Genomic DNA, 10,821 nt, shown 5'->3' on the forward strand with positions numbered 1-10,821 from the left:
AAATTGCCATTGGTATTTTGATAGGGATTGCATTGAATCTGTAGATTGCTTTGGGTAGTATGACCCTTTTAATTATAATAATTATTCCTACCTGTGAGCATGGAATATCTTTCCATTTATTTGTGTCATCTTCAGTTTCTTTTCCCAGTGTCTTACAGTTTTTGGAGTACAAGTCTTTTATCTCCTTAATTAGATTTATTCCTAGGTAGGTTACTCTTTTTGATGTGATTGTAAATGAAATTGTTTTCTTAAATTTCTCTTTCTCCTAGCTCATTATTTGTAAAGAGAAATGCAACAGATTTCTGTGTATTGATTTCGTATCTTGCAACTTTACTGAATTCATATATTAATTCTAATAGTCTTTTGATTGAATCCTTAGGGTTTTCTATGTATCATGACATCTGCATATAGTGACAGCTTTACTTTTTCTTTACTAATTTGGATGCCTCTACCTTTTTTCTCTTGTCTGATTGCTATGGCTACTAATTCCAGTATTACGTTGAATAAAAGTGGTGAGAGTCGGCATCCTTGTCTTGTTTCTGATCTTAGATGAAAGCTTTCAGCTTTTCACTATTGAATATATTTTCTGTGGGTTTGTTGTATATGGCCATTATGTTGAGATATGTTTCCTCTATACTGAGTTTTTTTAAGTGTTTTTATCATGATTGGATGTTGGATTTTGTCAAGTGGTTTTTCAGCATCTATTGAGATGATCATATTGCGTTTATCCTTCCTTTTGTTAATGTGGTGTATCACATTGATTGATTTGTGGATATTGAACCATATTTGCATCCCTGGTATAAATCTGGCTTTATATTTTTGTCATAAATTTTGTCATAGTGAATAATCCTTTTATTGTATTTTAAAATTCAGTTTGCTAATATCTGTTGAGGATTTTTACATCTATGTTCTTCAGGGATATTCATCTGTAATTTGTTTTTGTAGGGTCTTTGGTTTGGGTATCAGGCTTCATGCAGTGAATTTGGAAGCTTTCCTTCCTCTTCAGTATTTTGGAATAGTTCAAGAAGGATAGGTATTAGCTCTTCTTTGAATGTTTGGTAGAATTTTCCTGTGAAGCCATTTGGCACTGGACATTTGTTTGTTGGTGGTTTTTTAATTGCCATTTCAATTTCATTACTAATGGTCAGTCTCTTAAGATTTTCTGTTTCTTCCTGGTGGAGTCTTAGAAGATTGTGTGTTTCTAGGAATTTACCATTTTTTCTAGGTGGTTCAGTTTGTTCGCATATAACTTTTCGTCGTAATCTCTTTTATAATCATTTGTATTTCTGTGGTGTCAGTTTTAACTTCTCTTTCATTTCTGATTTTATTTGAGTCCTTTTTTTCTTGATAAGTCTAGCTAAAGGCTTTTCAGTTTTGTTTGTCTTTTCAAAGAACCAGCTCTTTACTTTCATTGATCTTTTGTATTTTTTTCTTGGTTTCTATTTTATTTATTTCCACTCTGATCTTCATTATTTCCTTCCTTGGGCTTTGGGCTTTGTTTGTTCTTATTTTTCTAGTTCCTTCAGGTGTAGAATTAGACTATTAGAGATTTCTCTTATTTTTGAATTAGTCCTGTACTGCTATAAACTTCACTCTTAGAACTGCTTTTGCTGTGTCCCAAAGATTTTGAACTATTGTATTTCTATTTTAATTATTTTCCAAGTGTTTTTCTGTTTCTGTTTTGATTTCTTCATTGGCCTATTAGTTGTTTAGAAGCATACTGTTTAGCCTCCATATGTTTGTGGGTTTTTCCCAGTTTTTTTCCTGTAATTGATTTCCAGTTTCTACCATTCTAGTCAGAAAAGATGCTTGGTATGATTTCATTCTTCTTAAATTTATTAAGACTTGTTTTGGGGCTTAACATGTGATCTATCCTAGAGAATGTCCCATGTGCACTTGAAAAGAATGTATATTCTGCTGTTTTGGGGTATAATGTTCTGTATATATCTATTAGGTCCATTTGGTTTAATGTGTTGTTCAAAGCCATTATTTCCTTATTGATTTTTCTGTCTGGATGATCTATCCATTGATGAAAGTAAGATGTTAAAAGCCCCCTACTACTATTATATTACTGTCAATTTTTCCCTTTATGTCTGATAATATTTGCTTTTTTATACCTTTAGGTATAAAACCTCCTCTGTTGGGTGCACAGATATTTACAACTGTTATATCTTCATGCTGGATTGAGACCTTAATCTCTTGCTTTTAATTAGCACTTCTATCTAATTTAAATTTTATAGGGATAATGGCTTATACAGGGGCTCGTTACACCCATCTTACTGATGATGAAACTGAGGCCCAGAGAAATTGTAATTTGCCTAATTGTAATTTGCCTGGGAAGCATGAGCCTGGCTTCAGATCCTGATGTTCTGACTCGAGAGGCTGTGCTTTCCTGGCTGCTCCATCCTGTCTAGGTGCAGCCATCTGTCAGGAGAAGGGCTAGAGTTATTTATACCCTCAATTACACACATACCAACTCCCTCTTTCATCGGGCATCACCTCCCCTGCTGGGAAGGCTGTTCACCCACACAGTTGGTCCCCAGCTGCTGAGGCTGTGACCTGCCCTGTACAAGGAGAATGCAGACTTCTGCGGAGGCAATGAATCTTAGATTCATTTGTGTGGGTTTTTTTTCCTGGTATAAATCGTGACCCCAGAGTTGCTTTCAGTTCCATTCTCTGGCTGCCTGAATGACGGGAGCACAAGTTCTGTTATCTAACACTGGTTACCCATCACACTCAGGGGCCCACAGACACTATGGCACACCTGTCAGAGATGATGATAAATATCTAGGCCAAAGGTTTTTTTAAAAAAAATATTTGCAGTCAAATGGAATGCTCAATCAAGATGACAAGGTATTTTCAAGTGATAAATAAAAAACTGATACCTCACTTTCTTTCCTTTCCCTGTGGCTGCTCATCCGTGCCCTGGCCCTCGCGGTCTGCTTGGCTGCCCTCCCTTTCCTGGGCCCTCGCTCGTGCTTCCCGCTGCGCCGGGGGAGGACCTGCCCGCCTGCAAGGCTCTGTTGGCAAGGCGCCCTTACCTCATTCCTTCCCGCCCCTCCCATTCCTGTCTCACGTTCTAAGCTACCGAGTCCTGTTGTCTGCTTTCCTCATTCTGCCAGAACTGCTCTCTGCCCAGGTGCCAGCCCGCAGACACGCGCCGTCGTCTCTCTTGGACAGCCGAACCTGGCCTGCGGGTCCCGCTCTTGCCGCTTCACTGCCCACCTGTGTCGGGTTATAGCTCCTGTGAGAGCACCACACCCTCGTTATCCAACTGAGCGCCTGTCTCACAAACTGTCTCGATTGAAGTACTTTTGGGGCTGTCCGAAGGTCTCATACCTGCCTGTCCTGAGCCACGTTTCTGGCCAAAGGAAGCATTTTCATAGTCAGGTCTTGAATCACTGAATTTCTCTCTCCCCACCCTTCTCCCTCTCTCCCTCCACCTCCTTCACTCCTTCAGGGAAGTATAAAACCAAGCACCAGATTACATTTTTCTCTCCCAACATCCCTATTTATAAACCTCGATGTGTCAGGTACAAGTGTGGACGTTTGGTCAGTTCTCTTGAAAGCTGTGCTTTATAAGAGAAAATAACATTTCAGGAAGGATTAAAGCCTAAATCTGATTTTTCTCAGAGGTCAAGCCTTCCGCACCCTGTCTGCCACACTGGTGGATCCAGCAGGGGGCTGGCTAGAGCCCTGCTTCCAGGGTCCTCTTACCCTGTACCCAGGAGAGCCACCCCTTACCACTCACGTCCGCCTGGCTCCAGCATACATGCATCATACTTGGGCGGCAAGTAAACCTTTTCACTACTTTGTAGACTTGCAAGGTGCTTGCACATCTGAGATGGGTGAGAGGCTGCAATCCAAAGGTACCTCCCCTCCCCGAAGACGAGAGCCCCTCCCCTCCTTCCCAAAGCAGCACATTTCTTTAATCCCACTTTTTTGCTCAAGTGATAAAGATGAGAGCATGAAGATGGATACCAGTCCTCTCCTTGCCCTTTCCTAGAGCAGAGCTTGGTCAAAAGCCTCATTATTGCCACTGTGGCATGAGACATTTGCCTGGCCGTGTGGATGGTCCTCCCCGTGGCTGCCAGGTGGATGGCTGGCCAGGCAAAGCCAGGACCAGTGGGAATCCAGTCCACTGTGGGCTTCTGTGGGTATCATGAGCTCCCAGTTACCAGAGATGTAACCAACTGGGGGACCTGGTGCCCAGTCCTCAGGAGTGGCAGGGAGGCGTCATGCGGGAAGCCAGACTAGGGAATCGCAGTGATGACCCGCACTCCCTTCTCTGTTGCACACTTGAACCCACTCCTTGCCCATTGTGGGGCTACCAGAGACAGGCAGGAGCAGAAGGGAACTGCCATTTCCTCCCCTAGAACAGGTTCCCTGGCTCCTCGGCTTGTCTGGGGTTACTTGTTTCCCAAAGCCTGTGGCTGCTCTTTGTTGGGGCATTTTTCCTTTACTTCCTATGTTAACTTTCTAGGCTATTTGGGCCCCTCAACCAGGTTTGGGTGAGACCTCCTGAGTAAAGCAAGGGACTAAGGCTTTACTCATTTTTCTTTAATAGGGGGACTGGCCACAAAGGTTTACAAATGGGCAAGTGATGTGTAACAGTCCCAGAGGAAGATGGTCTACAGGTGACAGGACCACCACCCTTCAGCAGTTTCTCAAGGTGCGCCCGGTGGGGAACCGTGTATCCCCCTACCCAGTCTCCACTCTGTCTGGCCCTGAGTTGGGCTGGGCCGCTGGCCTCTTGTGCTGGAGACGTGGAGCTCCCCCAGGTAGGACGGGGGAGGCCTAGGACTGAGGGGCTACCCGCTCCTGGCTGTCTCCCCCATACACACTCCCAAAGGTTCTGGCGTGGCCGGACCCTGCGGTGGCTGGAGCACAACCCTGGCAGGCCTGGGTGGGGTGGCTGCGGAGGGGGGAGCCCGCCGGGCCTGGGAGCCTGGGAGGCTTACTTGCACCCTGAAGCCTGTAAGTCTGTCTTCCCAGAGTCCGTACCACAGCCCCTCCACCTCAACAGACCCTTCCCCTCGTTCCTGCCCCAGTGAGCCTGCCTCACCCCCAGCGTGTTCCAGGCACCCCCTCCCCCCACTGTGCTCACACACCTCTCTTCCTCCTGTCTCCCCTCTGCCCTTAGGAAGCCTGGGCCCCCATCCCAGGGCCGAGCCCCCTCTCCTCACCCCTGCCCCTTCTCCCTGTCCCCTCCCTGCCTTCTCCCATTGCCCGGCTGAGTGTCCCTCCCTGGCAGTCTGGGAGCTCCTAGGGACCGGGCTCTCCCCAGCAGACCGTGGGGCAGAGCAGGGCGGGGCCTCGGATGACGCTGGCAGGGGGGCTCTGTTCTCCTAGACGCGCCCCTCATACCCTTGTCTCCTCTGAACCGCCTCCTCTGACTTGGACACAGGGGCGAGGGAAAGGGCTCCAGTAGAACAAGGAGAAAAAATCCACTCCTTTATTTCCGTGAGGGGCAGGCTCAGTCCCGGGGCCCCAGCGAGGCCAGGGCAGTACTGGGGACACCCCTGGCCTGGGGGCAGGGCAGGCCCAGGTGGGAGCTGCTGCCCCTTCCTCAGAGCTGCTCCAGGTAGGAACCAGGGACAAAGCCACGTTGTCCATTCCGCTCCACTGTCCACCAGCCATCCTCCCCTTCCAGGATGACCTCTACGACGTCCCCCGCAGAGATGTCCAGCTCGTCAGAATTCTGGGTGACAATGAAGGGTGTCGGGCTGGAGGTGGGCCTGCTGGGAGGAGCCCAGGTTGCTGTCCCCCTGCCCCCAGTGGTAAGTGCCAGCCTGTCTCCCAGCTGGGCTGCGTCCTCTGAGGCTGGCCTGGTCCTGGGGCTGTAGAGCAGCCCCTGGAGACATCGAGGGTGTGGGGCACCTGTGGGGTTCGGCCTGCTTTGTCCCCCTCCCCAGTGTGTAAGCCTCACAACGAGGGCTTCCTCCCCTGCTTCATCTCCTTGCACGCCTTTCTCCCACTCTCCAAGCACAGCACTCAGCGAGTCGGGTCGGGTGTGCGCACCATCCCCAAAGCCTCTCCGGCTCACCGCACAGCGGGCTCCCGGCGCAGCTAGCCACTGTCCTACAAGCACCCCATCCTCCCAGCTCGTCTCCCCGACCAGGGACCAGGCTTTGGGAGTCAGTGCGGCCCACCTAGCCATGAGGGGACGCCTGACCCCCCCCTAGGGTGGATCTGACTCTGCACCCCAAAGCAGGGATCAGATGGACTCGGGATCATGGCACAGCCACCCCATGGCTCCTTGATCCATGGGGACCCTCATGGACCTCAGAAAACCAGCCTAGTACAGCTGAGGGGCTTGTTCAGATTGTGGATTGTTCTATAGCACCCGTGGCCCCAACCCAAAGGCAAGGATCTTGACCCTCAGACTGTTTCCTGCAGGTATCCCCAGGCCCTGGCGCCAGCCTGCATGTGTGCACACACATGCATGGGCACACGCAATGCCCATATCTGCCAGGACTCTGTGCATGCCTGCACACACGTGTGCATGTGTGTGTGTGTGGATACATTCAGGCAGACATGGGCCCTCATACCTACCCATCAACATCCCTCAGCAGATCCACATGGGTACCTCTGTAAGTGCTGGGCTCCAAGGGCACCCCCCCAGCACACTCCCTGTGCATGTACCTACATGTGAACCAGCCTTGGGCATACCTGTGCCCTCCTGAGGGGTGGGTAAGGGCCTCACCTGGGCTGTATAGTCGTAGAGCACCCTGTAGCCCTGGGCTGGCAGGGTGGGGGGTCCTGGCACCTCCTGCACTGCAACAGCAGCATAAACACCTTCATTCCGCTCAGGGGTTGGGGTCAGGATCTCTGCGGAGGCGGAGAGCAGAGTGAGGCCGGAGTCCACTTCTTTCAGAGGCCAGTGGTCTCTGGAGGCACCTCTGGCATGAACCTGCCCGGACTGGCTCAGCTTTCCCAGTCCGGCTGTTGGAGGGCCATGTAAGTAGTCCTCTCCTTCCCCTAGGGTCAGTTTGGGGGCCCCCACGTCATCCCCAGTTACCTGCAGAGGCTGCCAGTGCTGCAGTCTTAGGACTTCCATGCAGCATCCCAGAGAACCTGGGGACAGGGAGGGAAGCAGGCAGGTTCTAGGGGGGTGGGTGACGCAGCGAGCCCTCAGAGCTCCAGGGCCGGGACTGCCCCTGGCCTGCAGGCATGGGTGTGATTCATGGGGTACCCCCAGGTGTGAGGGCTCCCCAGAGGGCAGTCCCAGTGGCCCTTCCTTCCCTACAGTGCCTTCCCAGGCCTCCTCTCAGCACCTGCTCCCTGCAGGGCCCCCTTGGGGCTCTAAGACCTTTGTGCTCCCTGCCCAGGGCCCTGTACCGCCAGGCCCTGCCCCATCCTGCCTACGGCCTCCCCGTGGGCAAATGAGCTGCCCCTGAGAGCTTGGCTCTCTTACACCCCACTGGGACCTTCGCTTGTCTGGGCCCACAGCCCTCCTCCTTGTGGCCCTACCATGACCCAGCCAGCCTAGCCACTGCCTGACCATGCAAAATAGGGTCCCCAGTGTATGGCTGTGTTCTGGGAGGCAATGCTGCATTTAAAGTAGCCCTTCCCATGGGTCACGCCTGGACTGGGCCAGAATCATGAAGGTGTGTTGAATAATAGAACGGAGCAAGTGGCAGACACTGGGGACACCTGATGGTGGGGAAGGCAGGTGAGCACAAAGCAGGCAGTGCTGAGGGCTAAGTAGAGACTGATGCTATTCGCTGGCATCAGGAAAGCCTTCCTGGGGGGGCAGTGCTAAGACTTGAGTCTGAATAGGTGCAGTGAGTGCACATGTGCAGAGGAGGGGCACAGGTGCAGGAGCTTGCGGAGTGGAGTGGTCCCCGGGAAACGACTGGAATAGGGACTGGGCAAGCCCGCGGGGCCCTGAGTGCCCGGCCTGCCACGGGGCTGGGCTGTGATTCAGGCCTGGCGAGGGCCACCCTGGAACGCCAGTGGGACCCAAGGAGCCTTCCCCGTGGGTGGAAGAATCCAGCTGTCCACCTCCACTCCGCCTCTGCCCCCCGACACACACACGCAGGGTTTGGGGAGCTGAGGCCAGGTGTGGATACGCATGCCCAGGACGGAAGCCCTACCCCTGGGGCAGACAGTGGGGGGCTGGAGCCCGCAGGGCTTTGCTGAAGCTGCTCTGTGCCCTGCCCCCCACTGTCTGCCCCGTTTCCCCAGAGTTGCCTGCCAGGTCCCGCACCCACTCCCTGGCTGCTGGGCCAGGGCATTCCCAAAGGATTGTCACCATCGTCACCCAAGGCTTGAATCAGAGGGCCTTAGGTTTTCAGTCGGACCTCGGCTCTCATGGGCCCTGGGTCTGAAGGAGAGTGACTTGTGCAGGTGACGCACTGAGGCACAGATAGCACTAGGACCTCACTGCAGCCAGGCCAGGAAAGGGGTCCTGAAAAGCCTGGGAATCCTCTGGGAGTACTGGCTGCAGGGCCTGCTCCTGTGCCCTGATCCCATGGGAAGGTGTCTCTGCTGCAGCCTAACTGTGCAGGGCACCAAGTCAGGCTGCTAGCAGCAGGAGCCAGAGGACGAGGCAGCCAGCCCGAGGCGCAGCCACTGGTGTCCTTACTTGTTTAATGCCTGGGTCCCCTTGGGCTGAGGGGTCATGAGACGAGACTGAGCCTGCCTTGTCCGCGGAGAGTGCCCAGCACCTAAACGCAGCACCAGGCACCCAACAGGCACCCAGCAGATTTCCTGGCTGCCGCCTCCCTCCCCTGGCCCTGGCCCCAGCCGCTGCAGCCTGGCTCTCTCACCTCTTGATCACGCCGCAGGATGGTTGCGTACCGGCGCTGCAGGATGATGAGGTGACCTCCCGGTCATAGTAGTTCTGGTAGGGCACTGGAGCTGCAGGCAGCAAGCCCATGAGGCCTCGGGTGGCCGAGCAGAGGGCAGGCAGGACCTGCGCCCCGTGATACCCCAGCCTGTCCCCATTCAAAGACCCAGACTGGAGCTCCACTTCCCCATCCTGGCCCTAGCCAGCCCAGGGCCTGGGGGAAGGGGCATCTCTTGCTTTCATGAGAGGCCCCACTGTGGGCACCACCAAGACCAGATATTCTGGACTCATGATCCAGTGGGGACCAAGCAGACTGGGGTGGGTGTTCCTGAGGATGCTGTCCACCTTTGCACCCCTTCTGAGTATACTGTGTTCTTAAGTCCTGCTCATCTTCCGCCTCTGAGTGGGTAGCAGGCCAGGGACCCTGCCAGAGAATCTACAATCCCCAGCGCCTCACACAGGTCTGCCACCCAGAAAGGAGTTGCGAGCCACCCCAGCCCTGTCCTGTCAGTTGAGGCTGAGAACTGGGGCCAAGCCCCCTAGGGACAGAGGGCCTGGCCCCAGAGGCCACGCTGCCCACAGGCTGGTCCTCACCTGGGGGCTCGGTGCCTGTGCTCTTGGCCTGAATGAAGCTGTCAATGTCAGCGTCCACACTGCAGCCTTCCAGGGTCACCCGCACCTCCTCATAGAGCTGGGGTGGGAAAGAGCAGAGGCTAAGGGGTCAGGCCTCGCCTCAGTGCCCACCCTCCGAAGCCCTGCCCCTCTGCGGACCTGAACTCGGCCCAAGGGCCCCCGCCCCACTGGCCTCCTCACGGTCCTTGTGTGCACAGCTCAGGGCCTACATCTGGGGGCCTTGGTGTGTGACCACCCCAGGTCGGCCTGAGGAGTCAGGCCCTGGCAGACAGCTTCTCCAAGTTCCTGAACACCTACTGTGCACAAGGTCTTATGCAAGGGACTTCCCTCACTCCTGTCCTCTGAGGTAGACACTATTTTCCCCATTTATAGATGAGGAAACTCAGAGAAAGAAAGTGACTTCCCCAGGGTCACAGAGCAGGAACTCAATGCAGCCAGGCTTTGAATCCATTATGAGGGTCCAGAGACCTCACTGCTTCCTCTGCCACAAGGAGGCTGCCAAATGGGCTCAAGTCATTTGTGGAAAAACCCCAGACTCCATAGGCTGTGGCCGAAAGGGTCAGGCGAGGAACAGCAGTGGGCATCAGGGAGTCAGGGCCACTCGAGAGACGGCTCATGGCTCTGGGGCTGCGTTAAGAGGCCAGGACCCCAGGGAGGTGTGGCCTCTCTCTGCCCACCTGGCACGTACGGTTCACTTAAGGGGAACCAGCACACCTCGGAGATGTCTGGAAGGCAGAGGAACGCCTGGACCGCAGCTCCTCCAAGAGCCGGGCCTGGGGCAGAGCAGTCCAGGGCCCTGCAGCCCCCTTGGAAGCCTCTGAGGAGCCGTGTCCTCCTGTGCTCCCAACCCTGGCAGCAGAAGCATGCTCCGTGTGGCTCAGAGCAGAGGCAAGGCCTTGAAGCAGGGATGGGCAAGAATGCAGAGACCAGGATCACCGGGGAAGAACAGCCTCCGGGCAGAGGGCCTCAGCCCTGCACAGTTCCCATGTCCAGCAGAGGCTGAGCCCTAGGGTGCTTGTTCATGGACCCAAGTCCTCATGCCCCCACCTCCCCATCTTACCCCCTGCCCCCGCCAACCTCAGCCCCACCTCGTCATCCTTGACGCACTGCATGGAGAGCTGGTTGCAGTGCACCCACAGGGCGTTTCGGAGGATGGTCACCCGGTCAAACTCTTGCAGCTGGAAGGCCTGGGGTGGTGGGAGGGAGGTGGGGAGGGGCTGCAGCGCCAGGCCAGCTGGGCCTGACCAGCCAGACCCCTTCTTCTGAAAGCCAGGTCTGAAGGAGAAACCCTTCCTGGGGGCTCCCACCCCTGCCTCCGTGCCGGCGCCTGAGGCTCCCGGGAGGAAGGCTGAGAGCTGCCTGTGGGGTTCTGTCCCCACCCCACCTCCAGGCCC

General features: G+C 54.0%; 1 protein-coding gene across 1 annotated transcript in view; it reads right to left on the bottom strand.

Moving 5' to 3' along the window:
- Positions 1 to 5,434: 5,434 nt before the first annotated feature.
- The window catches only part of PSTPIP1 (proline-serine-threonine phosphatase interacting protein 1), a 39,888-nt gene continuing 34,501 nt past the window's right edge, over positions 5,435 to 10,821 (bottom strand). The window contains exons 10-15 of the mRNA XM_036907613.2: positions 10,516 to 10,614; positions 9,389 to 9,485; positions 8,775 to 8,865; positions 7,022 to 7,077; positions 6,707 to 6,831; positions 5,435 to 5,701 (exon numbers count right to left, since the gene is read on the bottom strand). Coding sequence (XP_036763508.1) covers positions 5,570 to 5,701; positions 6,707 to 6,831; positions 7,022 to 7,077; positions 8,775 to 8,865; positions 9,389 to 9,485; positions 10,516 to 10,614 — 600 coding nt within the window. The 3' untranslated portion in view covers positions 5,435 to 5,569. The remainder of the gene's footprint in view (positions 5,702 to 6,706; positions 6,832 to 7,021; positions 7,078 to 8,774; positions 8,866 to 9,388; positions 9,486 to 10,515; positions 10,615 to 10,821) is intronic.

The sequence above is a fragment of the Manis pentadactyla genome, chromosome 11 (assembly GCF_030020395.1).
Source record: "Manis pentadactyla isolate mManPen7 chromosome 11, mManPen7.hap1, whole genome shotgun sequence".
Taxonomy (NCBI): Eukaryota; Metazoa; Chordata; class Mammalia; order Pholidota; family Manidae; genus Manis; species Manis pentadactyla.